Source organism: Syzygium oleosum, unplaced genomic scaffold (assembly GCF_021117445.2).
Source record: "Syzygium oleosum isolate NSW1041296 unplaced genomic scaffold, Sole_v2.1 Sole_v2.11, whole genome shotgun sequence".
Classification (NCBI taxonomy): Eukaryota; Viridiplantae; Streptophyta; class Magnoliopsida; order Myrtales; family Myrtaceae; genus Syzygium; species Syzygium oleosum.
Window position 1 is genome coordinate 11,989,128 of NW_026607495.1, and position 15,329 is coordinate 12,004,456.

Sequence of the window (15,329 nt, forward strand, 5' to 3'; positions counted from 1 at the left end):
AACCTTTTGTATTTGTGCCAATTCAGCCCTAAACTTTTTTGTCTTTGTGCCAATTCAGTCCTTCCAGCCGATTTTGGCCCGATTTTGTTGACGTGGACATCGGCCGGCCGCAGTAATCACCGGCGCCGATGTGGATAACTTTTAATAATATTTTAATATTTTTTGAATTTTTATTTATTTATTTTCTTATTTTCTTTTTTTTCCCTCCCCTCCCTTCTTCCTCCAGCCGATCGTTGGACCGGCGACCGGCTAGAGGCCAACGAGGTCCTCGCTGGCCATTGGCGAGGCTCGCCCTCGCCAGCGATGGTGAAGGCGAGCCTCGCCCAGCCGCCGGCAAGGTCAACCTCGCCGGCCCCTGGCGAGGCTTGCCCTCGCCAGCAACGATGAAGGCGAGCCTCGCCATGGCTGGGCGAGGTCGTGCCTCGCCCAGCCATGGCAAGGCTTGCCAGTGGCCAGCGAGGTCGACCTCACCGGCCTTTGGCCTCTGGCCGATCACCGGTCCGGTGATCAGCTGGAGAAAGGAGGGAGGGAAAAAAGAAAAGAATAAAAAAATTAATAAAATTTCAAAAAATTATTAAAATATTATTAAAAATTGTCCACGTCAGCGCCAGTGACCGGTCGGCGTCCACGTCAGCAAAATTCTGCCAAAATTAATCGGAAGGACTGAATTGGCACCCAAAAAAAGTTTAGGACTAAATTGATATCAATGCAAAAGGTTTATGACTTTTTTGACACTTTTCCCCTCTTCCGTCACTATGTCTGTGGTTAGGAAGTAGCTATCCAACAGCAAAATCAGCCCTCCGATCGAATCCACCGCAACGTCCATGTACTCCTTCAGTGTCGGTTTAATGCCCTTGTTGTACCAATGGACCTCCTTCATGTACGCCTTGCATTCATCCGCCCACTATTGGATTGAAATTCGAAAAGTGTGTCAATCACCAAGTCGAGGGACGTTCTTTCTCCTACTTTTTCGGGATATACATTATAAGGTGAAAGATTTAGCAAGTCGAGATTACCACTTTTCGCATGTAAGGGATGGGGTTGATTCCTCGCTCTCTCATCGTCCAATACCCAACTTCGTTGGTCGTGTTGTACAAGACCATAAAACTATCTCTTATTGTTGGAGGAAGCTTATTGATGTCCGTGATGTCACACCTAGACAAGTTATCACTATTTCAACGATCTTATAAATTTTACCGTTACTCGAAAATGCGCTCCTACGCTGCCAGATTGCATCTATGAATTATAGAGTGCTTGTGTATACTTCGCCAGATTGCTAAGTTCCTTCCTGTGGACTGACTGCACTAAATTGAAATCTAGTTTAGCCAATCGTAGCAAAGAGGGGATCATGTCATGTTGTTTCTCGTACATGTCCATGAACCACCGAGCCTCCAACCTGTTTGGCCTCCAGTGGATTGGCATACCTAGTGCATGACTCACGTTGCTCGCTAAATTAGTGGGAACTTCGTCGAGGTTTAGATCCTTCAAATGCTTAGAAGCAAAGTTCCAAGCTTCATCAAGTATGGTTTCCCCTTCCAATCCATGAAAAGAAGCTTCATAAAGACCAAGAAGCCCCTTCACATCCTTATTGAGCAATTCGTTGAATGTGCCCGTTTTGTTCATAAACCTTTGAAACACATCTGTACATTTAGCAAAAGGAATGGTAAGGTAAAATTTGATGCGTCAACATGATTCACAAAAGGTTAACTAGTTAGCGACCACCTTGCAGTACTTTGTATCCATGTTGTCTGAGTAGCCGGAATCGAAGGGAAGTGGCATAGAGATCGTCCAAAAGCTGAGCATCTTCAGTCTTGTTATAGATGGAAATTAGAGCGTTCTTGATCTCTGTCTCAAATTGGTAACCTAGTCCTAGTCTTTGAACCACATCAATGAACTCGAGCTTGGCCACCTGGTTCATCTTCCTGCTGAACAGACCCCTGACTTCTTGTTTCAACCTTCGGAGTTGCTCGGTATATTTATCCTCCTAGGCACGTTAAAAATTCATAAAAATTGAGATCTTAATCACAGTTAATACATAAGCATAGTTGCATATTGCCTATCGTATTAAAACAGATCGATTCTCATTTTATTTCCAAAAACATTTGAATAGGCATTGTTGAGCTCGTGCCTATATGTTGAGAATATGCCATTTTGACCAGGTTTATTAATATCTCCTGTAGAATATTGTTGGGGTTGGCCGTATATTTAATAGAGTTGCTGTGGATGGGGTTGTGTAAATTGATGTTACGTATCTCGAATGTCGTATATAAATCATATACAGAAATGGACAAGAAGTATACATCCATATATCAATCTTTTTTGGTCAAACCACATTTCTATTTTAAAGTACAATTTTTCTTTTTCTTTTTTTCTATGTCGTTTTGGGATTTGTGGACTCATCCCATCAAAGTAAATAGAAAATGGGGAAAAAGTGCACTTCGGTCACCAAACTTAAGTTGTTTTTGTTGTCAATGTGGTAACTTAAACTTCGAACATAGCAAAGTGGAGCCGAGGTATTAATCGCTACCGAACAAAAGTCTAATATTCAAATAATCAGTGCCATCATGGAATAAAGTGTTACTGAAATTTGCTTAAATTAAACTTGAGTTACTGTTTTTGTAGTTTGCGAATTGAATATCCACAATAGTGCCGAGTTTTTCCACAGCATACTTTCAGCTACCAATGACATGGACATGAGCTAGCTTCAAATTGTCAAAACCATGGACCAAAAAATATGACAGGAAATTTTTCCAAGTTTCAGGACCAAATGGAAAAAAGATTGCAAATTCAATACTGAATGTGAATATTTTCCAAAGTATTTAAGCTAGAGTGGATTTTATGCCGATAAAAAAAATCATTACCGTGTAATCAACACTGAGTGACTGCACAAAGTCATAGTCCCAAACGCTAGGTTGCCAATTTGCTGAACGTCTCACAATCTCTTGATCTTCAATCTTCAAAGCGCATTTCACGAATTGAGCGCCGGAGGAGGTGGAGGAGGACGAGGACAAGGAGGAGCGAAGGCGTCTAGAGAACAAGAGAGAGGGTTGATTATGGCGGATTGAGGAGGGGATGAAGCTTGTGAACAAAGCAGGAAGAGCCATTGCGAAATTTGATGCAAGTGACTCAGTATGCTCACCATCCTTTATATAGGTGTCGCTGTGGAGCCCCAGTCATGGAAAAGTTTGCAGATGCTTTCGGTGCAAATTTTTCTATTTACTCAAGCCATTCTCTAAGCATTGGAATTTATGTTCTTATTTTTTTTTATTTTGTTCCAAAATGGTTGTCCTCGACACACCACGACTGATTTGGATAAATAAAAATGCCGTGCTTCAAAACTAGAGCGGTCAAAATGGATCATAAATCCATTCATTCACTCATTTACAATCAGGTTGTAATGGGTTACTTAAACATTAAAAATGCCGGGTGAAAATGAGTTTAAAAAATTAATGTTCAATCAAGTTGGGTCTTAATGGAAATTTAGAGTATTTGTTTTGTTTCTACATGCATACGTTTATATTTTGATGCCTCGTCCCACTTCACGTTTCTTGTTAACCACAAAGTAATTTTAGGTGAAAAGCCACCAAAAATCCTAAAACTTCCCAAATTTGTACATGTGTGACATTTTACCCTATATCAAAGTTTTGTCAATGAGAATCATTAAAATTCTGCCTACATGGATGCCAGAAAGCAAACAGGATTGAATGGCACCCACATGGCTTAAGTGAAATAATAACGTCATTGTTTTGGCTTAAAAATCATCTTACGAAAGCTTAACAGATGATAAATGTATCACATAAAGTTTATGGTGTTTATGTGACGAGAAAAAGTTTAGGTTAAATATATAACAAGAAGCACATTTAAAATATTTGGCCGGCACACAACACCAAACTATTACTATAACAATCAATCAATGTTGTGGCCAATAAAAAAGTTTCAAAAACTAAAGGATTAATACCACAAAAAACTCAAATTGGTACACTTGTGATAAATTTACCCAAAACTAATTTCTTGACCACTAAAAATCCCAAACTGGTATACCTATAATAAATTTACCCTTAGTTTTCGATAAATTTTACCATCAAATTGATGAGTTTGATGATACGTGAAAGTTGACAAATGTACTAAGTTGAGGTTTTACCCTTCCGTTTGTCACATGTGTAATAATTTAGTATGGTTTTCCATATTTAAGAGGAAATATTGCTAAAATTTGGAGCTGAGTTGTGTCCAGATCAGGTCCAGTTGGATAGGAGTCGATATAATTGTGTCACATGACAATGGATCAACATGATTTTAATGAACCGGAATATCTCACCAGAGGCACTGTTGAAAATATATCTCGAGTTTGAGCATGAAGATGAAAGTTTCCTATATTAAATAGGTTTCTGATTTTGAATAAATTTTCTAGTTGGAGTAAGTTTCTTAAAAAGAGATTTCCTATGTTGGATCCAATCGTATATCAGAAGTGGATGTTTTTTCTAAAGAGCATCAAAGAAGAGTTCTTGCTTGTCAATTACATCCCTAGTGTTTGAAGCCATGAAAATCTTATGTTAAGATTTTGTGATTTTCTTTGTAAGATTGATAGATTATTTCGTGAAGAATTGTGGAGCTGCTAAGTGAATATTTGGTTGTTCGTGTTATACTTAAGTGAGAGATGGTAAGCTCAATGGAAGGAAAAAAAGTGCATGTTCGTAGGCTATGTACAAGGTAAATGAGACTATCGGTTGTGGTGTCGGAATTAAATCCACCTATTATTAGCAAAGAAGTTACATTTGATGAGTCTCCGATACATTTAGGCAGCAGCGATTGCAATAGTGTTTATACGGATCCGAACGGTATTCAGTTCTAGGTGGAGTGGCAACTAGAAACTCTTAAAGTAGCGGGTGCTAATGTGGTAATCGACATACATGGTGCTTGTAGCAATATGGAGTTGGTAGAGTTAACAATTGCTCTAACTATTGAGTTTAACAAGGTGCATGTTCGATCTCTCGACATATATGGATGCAACGATGGTTTTTCTTTATATGTGATAGATGAAGTTGTGTCTGAAAATCCTTGTGGAGCAGTTAAATCCAGGTAGTTAGTGTTCTAATGAAGTCCAGGATTATGGCGAAGTTCAAGCGAGGCTTGGATTTGGACTTGGAAAATATCTGTGGCGATTGAGCCCATTAGAGCCTGTGGAATAATAGCAGTGAAGTTTGGATTCCAATGAAGCGATTGTGACTTGTTTCAAACGTCAAGCCAAGGTGGAGATTAAGCAAAATATTTATTAAGTTTGAGCATGAAGAGGAAAGTTTCCTATTTTAAATAGGTTTCCTATTTTGAATAAGTTTCCTAGTTGGAATAGATTTCCTAAGAAGAGGTTTCTTATTTTGAATTCAATTATTGCTTGTGTGTGTGTATATATATAAGTGGATGTTTTTTTTTCTGAAGAGCATCAAAGAGGAACTTCTACTTGTAAATTACATCCCTAGTGTTTGAAGCCATGAAAATCTTATGTTAAAATTTTGTCAATTCTTTTGTAAGATTGAAAGATTATTTCGTAAGGAATTGTAAGGCTAAACACTGAGTGATTTATTAGGTGTAATTGAGGACTGAGAAACACTGAGAGTGTTCGAATGATTCAAATATGGTTATAATTTCTTTTGTATCGCTTAATCTATAATGAAATTCTTTGCTGCTCTACCCGTGGACTTGAACCACATAAAATCTATTGTCCAATTTATTTTCTTGCTTTCTTTATTTTATTGTTCGATCGCTTATTTTCGCAACAAGCATTGTAGTGATTGATTTTTCACTAATGTGGTACTCAAGTGATCGAAAAAGTTACATAGCATTTGTGGTGTCCCTTTTCCCACAAAAAGCTCTACACCAAGAAAAGAAACACGCAGAAGAGAGAATTATGTAATTTTTATATGTTTCTGTGTAACTTGTAACGAAGAGTATGTGAGCCTAATAAGATTATTCAATTGGAAATATGAACGATCAAAGGAGATATATGCACAATCCTGAGTAATATGAAAAATTAAGCAGATATCCTGATTATCTCTAACTATGCATCTTCTGACTTTAATTTTTACTAAAAAAATCAATAAAATATATTGTTTCCTTTAGCTAAACTAATAAAAGTAAATCAGCAACGGTAGACAAAATAGAAATAATTTAAAGGCCAAAATTATCATGAAAAGCCTATAACTTTTCACTTTTCTTTTTATGAAAACCATTATAAAAAATCATAGAACAATTCTCCCGGAGACCATCGAATACAAACAGAAAAAGAAGAAGAAGAAGCAAAAAGAGGAACGAAAATGAGTGGACTCACTAAGTTTTTCAAGAAGAAACAATAAGAAAACGTCATAGAACGTTTTTGCGGCGTCCGGTCAGGGATAAATGCAGAGCACTGTAGAAGAAATAGACCGAACACCGTATAAAACCCCAAAGCTCCAACATCTCCGCTCTCGTAGCCGAAGGTCGCTTGCTGTGGATTGCAAATACCACAAATAATCAGGGGTAGCAACTATGGGAGACACGCCCCCTAAAGAAGCAACATTCAGCCGCCCCTAATGAATAGAGCATCGCCGATACGAAATCGATATGAGTTTGGTTAGGGTGGGCTTTGAATTGTAGGATATGTCTTGCTTTAAAAATTAGACCCCACCAAACTACCTTTCCCTTGTACATTGTGTCGTACAACGCCCACAAATAGAGAATCTGCTTTCGACATGAACTTACGATGGTGGTTGTTTATTATGATTGAGAAATCATCAATCAAAGCGAAAGTCTTTGTACGTGAACGAGCTCTAACTGAACCTTCCATTTTTAATTCGTTGAACGAACTGTCCTATTACCTAAAGCACAATCTTAACAGAACTAGTCGAGGACAATTGTTATTGACCATTTAGTGAAATTATATCTACTGACAATAAAGTCAGATTCTATCTGAATCTTCAAGTATCTCACGAAGGAACACAAAATTTGGCTTACAACCCAAAAAGGCCCCCCTTTTAGCTTCCATCTATAGTGGCCGTTAGAGATTTGACATGACGATCAAAATGTACCATACGCCTCCCACGTTTGGGTGACCTGAATTGAGGGCAGGCGAAAAGACGCCTCAGAAAAGTGAAAAAATATTTGGTAGACTTCACTTTCCGCGTTAGCCATGGGCCGCTCCACTCCCTTACCACGTATCTAGATGGGTCCTGCTCGTCAAAGTTTTCAAAATTCTGTGTCTTCTCTCCCCGTACTCTTCTCTCTCTCCTTCCATCAATGTCGAAGCATGCTTCCTTACCGTCAAACACTCTCTCTCCCTCTACCTCTTTGCTTCCTCTTCTCTTTTTCTTCGCTTCCTAGACTGCCCCTTTGGGCAAAGCAAATCATCTCTATTTGACAATCTTCACTCTGCACTTGACCTCTCTTCTTCAACCCTCACTTCCGCCATCTCCGAATGCCACACTCTTCTCACTCGGCAAAAAGACACTATAAGTGTCATAAGTTGTGTACGGAGATCACTTTGATGTCATAACTTTTTTTCGGATCACTTTGATGTCAACTTTTTTGAAAAACGATCACTTTAATGCCAATGCTGACATGGCTGCTGGAAATCTGACGCGGCTTTTTTTTATATTAATTTGCGATGATGACATGGCTCACCGGAAATCTGACGTGGCTCTTTTTTTTGCCGGAATTTTGGCCGGAGTCACTAAAGTGATCTCTTTTCCTCCGACTTGACACCAAAGTGATCCGAAAAAAAGTTATGGCACCAAAGTGATCTCTGTACACAACTTATGGCACTTATAATGTCCTTTTGCCCTTCTCACTCTCTCTCAAGACCCCTCCTCTCTTGCAGCCCACCCACCACGGACCTAGCTTCCATGCCTCAGCTTCCAAAACAGCAAGCCCGACAGCCTCGGACTCGTCCAGAAAGTTTTCTTCTTCCTGCCCGGGGTCGATCCGGCCAAGGGTCACGCCCAGATTATGGAAGTGGAGTTCGTGAAGAGCAGTGGGAGGGCCAAGGGCTGTCCCAAAATGGGAGGCCCCAGTTTGCGATTCTGGGTCCTCTAATTTGGGCAAGTCTTCACATATCAATGCTCTGGTTTAGAGGAAGAAGGAAGTTACGGTTACATTTAAGAAACCAGGTCCTCTTTTTTTCGCTTATGGTTTTGCTTTGGTCGCGAGGGATCGGCTGATTGATTGTATTTTGCAGGCAAGACTCAGCTTATAAATCACTTCTTGGTGAACAAGAGTTGGTACATTGTGGATTTGCCAGATTATGGGTGAGCTTTAGCACCTGGCTTTCGGCTTGCTTAAATTTCTCAGCTGTGTGGCAGCTTATAAATGCAAAAAAAAATAAAAATCGTAGAATGTGAGCTAATATGTAAGCTTTGTTTCTTGGAATGCTGCAACTAATTGAGTGAGGTAAGTCAATTCGAAGTTATTAGAGTGGGAAACTGGAAAATCGTTGGATCATGACTTGTTGTTTGGGAGAATCTGCGCTGAGCCTTTGGCTTAGTATTCCATTAGCTTCCCTTGGTATTTCACCTCGAGGAAGGTCGCGACAGTTTATTGAGGAGGAACATCGCGAGTGAAGTGAATGTGGAATTAATTTTGCAGCGTTCCCATGAACTTGGGACGTTCGCCCTGGACGCTTGCAGCAGCGAACCTCGAATGAACCCAGAGATCCAAGGTCGACTGAGCCCCCGAATCAACCCTTAGACCTTGCCGGTCCCCATTGCTGCTCATCCCTCGTCCTCGTCAAGCTCTATGAGATGAACATGTTGCCAATAAAGGCTACAAATTCAAAATATACATGAAATTGAAAGAGGAAAATGGAGAAAACTAAATTGAAAAAGAATTAAAGACAAAAGATGCAACGAGTCAAGACACTTTCCAGGAAACTTTCTACAAGATAGTTATATTTCTATTATTGTGCAAACGGCTTCAATGAAAGTATTGACTTTAAGATATAATGTCTCGCATAAGAAAATGATAACGAACCTTATTTTTTTGGTCTGTACAATAATGTACTTGAAGGTGTTCTTTGATTATGAATTCAAACCCAAAGAACGATATAGAAAGCTAGTAGTATTATTGGAGCAGAAGAAAATACTCGTTCCAATCTAATTGCATTGAATCAGCGTTGGTCAAAGTTGACGATTTTTCTTTGCTTCTATATGATAACTTTTCTTTTCCCTCCTGAGTAAGAGGTTAAATTACTTCATCTAGGACCTCATGCGGACCTTGACATCCCTTGTATGTAAAACACATAGAGGGTATTCCATCTCCTTAGGGAAGATAAAGATATCTTGTAGAAGCAAGCGATCGAACAATAAAATAGACAGAACAAGAAAATAAATCGGACACCGAATTTACTTGGTTCGGTCATAGTGACCTACATCTACGGGGAAGAGCAGCACGAAATTCTACTATAGATCAAGCGATACAACAGAGATTACAACCACACTCGAATCACTCAAACACTCTAAGTGTTTCCCAAGCCCCAATTACACCCAATAACTCACGCAATGTTTAGCCCAATAATTCCTCACGAAATAATCTCTCAATCTCACGAAGGAATTGACACAAATTCTTACCACAAGAATTTAATCGCTACAAATACTCGGATATCTTCATAGTGTAATTCACTAGCAGAAGTTCCTCTTTGATGATCTTCACAAATAACATCCCCTTCTTATTTATAGGCAAGAATTGGATCCAAATTAGGAAACCTCTTTTTAGGAAACCTTCTCCAATTAAGAAATCTTTTCCGACAAGGAAATCATTCAATTAGAAAATCTATTCAAAATAAGAAACCTACTTGAATTAGGAAACTTTCATTTTTGGACTCAAACTCGAGATATATTTTCAACAAGATACAAGGGGGACAAGAGGGGCCGGGCGTGAGGGCACCAGGAAAGTTAAAATAAGGAACATTGTCCTGTTAGCCCGCTAGGGTTTCCTGGACAGGCGAGGTGGCCCCAGTCGGTGAAGCCTGCTCTGTGGTGAGGATACACCCTAAACACCCAAGGATCCACGGAGTACCCCTGGTCAAAGTTGACGAATTTCTTTTCTTCTATATGATAACTTTTCTTTTCAATTTTTCTCCAATACAAAAAGCTATATATTCAACATAAAATAAAATTCGATCACCACGAATATTGTTTGTAATTACATAATCAGTCTCCACACAAAGCACGGCATAGCATGTGCTTCCATATCTTAGAGCTCACAGAGCCACCCCAAAAGCTAAGGAAGACACATAAGATCAAAGGCTCTCTCCAAAAGCAAGAACTTGGTCAATAATGCATGCCTAATCGAGGGGAACGGCTTTGTATATAGCCGACACAAGATGGTCCTTGGTTTCGTGACTGGGAGAGCCGAATCCGTCTCCATATTGGTAAAAAATCTGAGAAACTCGTGCCAAGTTCAAACAGGCACCAAGAAAAGGCCCGAACCCGGGAACTGGGTAGTCCTCAGACACGACTCTATTCATCCTCTTTTAGGTCTCACACACCATATGCCCGATGTGTTCCCGCACGGCCTCTTCTGAAGCCCCGGTTTCAATCATGTAGCATTCTAGCGCCTTGAAGCTGTCTCCTCGCGCCAATTCATACCAAGCAAGTCCAAATACTCATCTCGCATTCGTATCGAAGAAATAAGAAAGAGTAGTTTGTCACTATGAATATACCAATGATGTACTCTTTTTTTGTTATAAGTCACTATTTACAAGGAGAAAAACAATATAAAAGTAAGTTACCGATGATGTGCTGAGATCATTGGTGAGTCGAAGGATCTCGGCAGAACAATGCACGACACTCGGGATTTTGGAAACGTAATCAAGTCCCTCTTCCATCAATTTATCCGTGGTTAGGAAGTAACTGGCCAACAGCATAACCAGCCCTCCGGCTGAGCTCGCCGCAACGTCCATGTGCTCCTTCAGTGTCGGTTTAATGCCTTGCTGTACCAATGGACCTCCTGCACAGCGACCGTTTCCAATTGCACTGAGCCAGCGTCGGTCAAAGTTTTGGCTGGTTTTTCTTTTCTGTCGTAGTCTTTTTCTTTTCAATATTTCTCCAATATAAAATACTATATTTGTTAAAATATGTATCGAGTTTGAGCCCGAAACAAAAATCTGAATATTCCAAATTGATATTTTGCCGACATCCGAAATCGAGCAAAAAAACAAATATTGGAAATTTACTTTCCTAATGTCCAAGAGTTGGCAGCCAACAAAAGAAGGAAAAAAATAAAAGCAAAAGGGGCGCACGGAATATATTTCATGTTGCTCCAAATATGTGCTGGAGTCGGCCAAAAGAAGAGTGACGAGAAAAGTCAAACATTGGACTTTTGCTGACCGAATTCCATTTGATTTAGTTTCCTTCTCCAGTACACGTGGCCATCTTTGACCACGTTATGCTCTTCTTCAGGCGGTGGACATATATGTATTTATAGCTTACACGTTGGTTTTTTAAGTGAGAGCTATTGTTGATGAATCGCTTCAAGCGCCGTTTTGAGTGCTTGATAGTGGAGCAGTGGGCATGCTTTGCTGTGCGAAGAGGTGTAGAGGGACTCTATCATGGGGCTTCAAAGTTTAGATAATTACATCCATGTGCTAGTGTTTTTTAGCTAATTAAATCTCGTGGTAAGATTTGTGAATTCCTTCGCGAGATTGAGAGATTATTTAGTAGAAATTGCGAGGCTAAACACTACGTGAGTTATTGGGTGTACTTGGGGCTTGAGAAACACTTAGAGTATTTAAGTGACTCGAGTGTCGTTGTAATCTCAATTGTATCGCTTGATCTATAGTGGAATTTCGTGCTGCTCTCCCCGTGGACGTAAGTCACTACGACCGAACCATGTAAATCTGGTGTTCAATTTATTTTCTTGTTCTGTCTATTTATTATTCGATCGTTTGGCTTCCATAACAATATTTTCTGCATAAAATAAAACTCGATCAACACAAATACCATTAACAATTAGGTAATCGGCCACAACACAAAGCACGGAATAGCATGTGCTTCTTTGCTGAATTTTATGAAGCTTGTACGAACACCCCTCAATAGACTTCAATTACACTAGTTTCAATATCTTAGAGCTCACAGACCCGCCCCAAAAGCTAATAATAACACGTAAGATCAGAGGCTCTCTCCAATAGCAAGACCTTTGTCAATAATGTATCCCTAATCAAGGGGCACGGATACGAATATGGTAGACATAACATGGCCCTTGGTTTGGTGAATGAGCTTTTGAGTCTTATAACCATTTGAAGGAACAAGAAGGGGTCTTAAACAAGTCACCGGCATATATTACTTGTTAAAAAGACTGTTTATGATATTTCTTACGGAGCTGTTTGATTAAATAAGAAAAATAGAAGGTTGGAGTCAGAAAAAGGAAAAAAAGAAGAAAGAAAGAAATATTACAATCATGAACTTTAGATATGGTGGTTGGGTCCAAAATCAAGAATTAAAAGAAGGGCACGAACAGATGCTCTTCACATGCAACGATCTCTTGCAGTTTTGTAAACGACCTAACCCCATGTAAGAGATGCTCTAAAGTCAACAAAATTTAAATCAAAGCCGCCCAAAATTCAACATCCTCTTAATTAATAGGATGTTACTAAAACAAAATTGATAGGAGCCCTTAAATTCTTGGGGCATCTCTCACAAGAAAAATGGACCCTCATTGAACCTAAGCAGGTCATTAAAAGGCTCCAACTTTAAGGTCTCTCCCTTAGATTTTTTGGGGTTGTAAAACTCTAAAGGGGATACTGCCTGCTGGAGAGGATGAAAAAAAAAAAACAATTCCCCGACAATAGGGGGTCCCTGGATAGTCCGGCGGTCAGGACTTAAAACAAGGCATTGTAGCCCAAGAGGGTGTTTCTTCAGTAAATGAGGTTCAATAAACAACACCCCCACAAAAACAAAGAATTCTGCTTTTGACTTCAATTCATGTTTTTTATTTGTTAAGATCTAGAAACCATCATTAAATACGCAAGCTATTGAGCTTTCCCTTTTTTTTTAATCGTCATAACAGTTAATGACCACAAACTACCTATAATTAAATATAACTCACTTAAATTCCATAATGTAGTTTTTGTGAGATTTTGTGAGACTACTGCCAACTATTATAAAAACTTAGGCTATTAGATGAAGGCGTAGTTTATTATTTAAATATTCTAACATTCTCCCTCACGCGTAGGCTAGATTTTATTCGATTGGGGAGGCAAATAGGAGCCTGGAAGATTCGAACTCAGGATGTCCCAGCTCTAATATCATGTGAGATTTTGTAGGACCACTGCCAAGTATTCAAAAAGTTTAAGCTATTAGATGAAGACGTGATTTATTATTTAAATATTCTAATAGTTTTAACAATAATTTCCAACTTGAATTGTTAAGTTGGAAATTTAGAACTGCATTCTAGAATTTAGGTGAGTTATATTTAATTATAGGTAGTTTGTGGTCGTTAAGTGTTATGACGCATGGGTTTTTTTTATTGTATCCGCCGCCTGTTTGTAATAGATTTCTCTACATAACTAGCCTTACAGATAAAAGTTTATCAATCAATCAAATTTATAACCAAAAAAAAAATCAAATAAATGCAAATACCGACTGCAAACTCATGCACGTACGTCCACTTCTTGTTTGAGAATCTTTCGTGTCTTTTAAATACACAAAAGGGTTATACTTAGGCTCCGTTTGTTTCGCATAAAATGAAATGATTTGGAAAATATTTTCCTAAAATTAATCGTTTATATTGCAATATCAACAATAATTTATGTCTAAACATTTTCTTAAATGATGAAAATATTTTTCGTTCTTTTATTATGTAAGCAACATAAGTAATCAGTTTTAGGAAAATGTTTTCCAAATCATTGAAAAACACTTTGAAGTACACTGTTGTGTTTTTATGTGATTTTCCTCTTTGCTTTATTTTTCAATGTGATTTTCTCCATTTTCCACTTTAAATTTCATGTATATTGTGAATTTGTAGCCTTTATTGGCATCATGTTCTTCTCATAGAGCTCAGTTTGGTTATGTTCATAGAAACTTTTTTTTTTCTATTTTTCAAAAGCAAAAAAATTATTTTTTACATGAAATTATCATTTGGGTGGTTATGGATAAAATCAAAATCAACATTAATCTATTTACTTGAGAGCAACACATTTTTCTTTACATAATCAGAAAAGTGATTTTGGTTATCTCTAATTTCATATAAGTGCAGGAAAACAGTTTCGGATCTCTTTTACTTAATAATTTGTATCTTCTTCTTTGCCACAAGAAAGATGAGAGTTCTCAGTGCTGTTAATATTTTTACGAGGGGTGAAATTACTAATTCCTATGATAGCTGCATACATTATTGTCAATAATAACTTCTCTCATATTCATAGGAACCATTAATGATATTAGTTTGAATTGAGAGTAGTTCTTTTAATGTTTGAAAGGAATGAACGTGCTACCTTGATTAGTTCTAACTAGACCCATTGAACAGGAGAATCAGATCGAAAATGGTCTGAATCAAATTGACCCATTTACCCGTTTTGATTAATTTCCATGCAATACAAATCTAGTAACCCATACCTGATTCGACCCAAACCCAACTCAAACCGACACGAACCATACTGCTAAAACACTTCTATATTTAACCCGATTTAGGAAAACTCATAACCAAACTGAGGTGAGAGCACGGAGTAAACGAGCTTGAAATCGAGTCTGAACGAGAGAGAGTGAAGAGGGAGTCATAGAGGTGGGTTGGGCTAAAGTAAGTTATGAACCTATTTAACACCCATATTATTTTAGGCTTTTCTATTCTAAACCCATTTTGGATCAGATTGAATATGGGTTACTAGATTTATATTGCATGCAAATATCTCAAAACAGATTAAATGTGTCAATTTGGGTCGGATCTTTTTCAACCCAATTCACTCGTTTGACAAGTCTAGTTAGAACTAATGAAAGTAGTGTGTTCATTCCCTTAAAACATTAAAAGAACTACTCTCGATTCAAAATGATATTCTTAATGTTTCTCGGACGGAAAAAAAATTTAGTGATCAAAAGATAAACAAAAGTTTCAAAGATGCTAATAGTTCTTATGACATAATATGAGAGAAGTTACTATCGACAGTAATGTACGCAGCTATCATATGAATTGGTAACTTGAACCCCTCGTAAAAATACTAACGACACCGAGAGCTCTCATCTTTCTTGTAGCAAAGAAGAAGATACAAATTCTTAAGTAAAAGACATCTACAACTGTTTTGCTCCACTTAAATAAAATTAGAGATAACCAAAATCACTTTTCTGATTATGTAAAACAAAATGTGTTGCTCTCAAGAA

General features: G+C 38.2%; 1 protein-coding gene across 1 annotated transcript in view; it reads right to left on the bottom strand.

Moving 5' to 3' along the window:
- The window catches only part of LOC115667037 ((+)-alpha-terpineol synthase-like), a 60,331-nt gene extending 57,227 nt beyond the window's left edge, over positions 1–3,104 (bottom strand). Inside the window, exons 1-2 of the mRNA XM_056315790.1 lie at positions 2,862–3,104; positions 1,723–1,984 (exon numbers count right to left, since the gene is read on the bottom strand). Of these exons, the coding sequence (XP_056171765.1) occupies positions 1,723–1,984; positions 2,862–3,104 (505 nt within the window). The remainder of the gene's footprint in view (positions 1–1,722; positions 1,985–2,861) is intronic.
- Between the last annotated feature and the right edge of the window lie 12,225 nt (positions 3,105–15,329).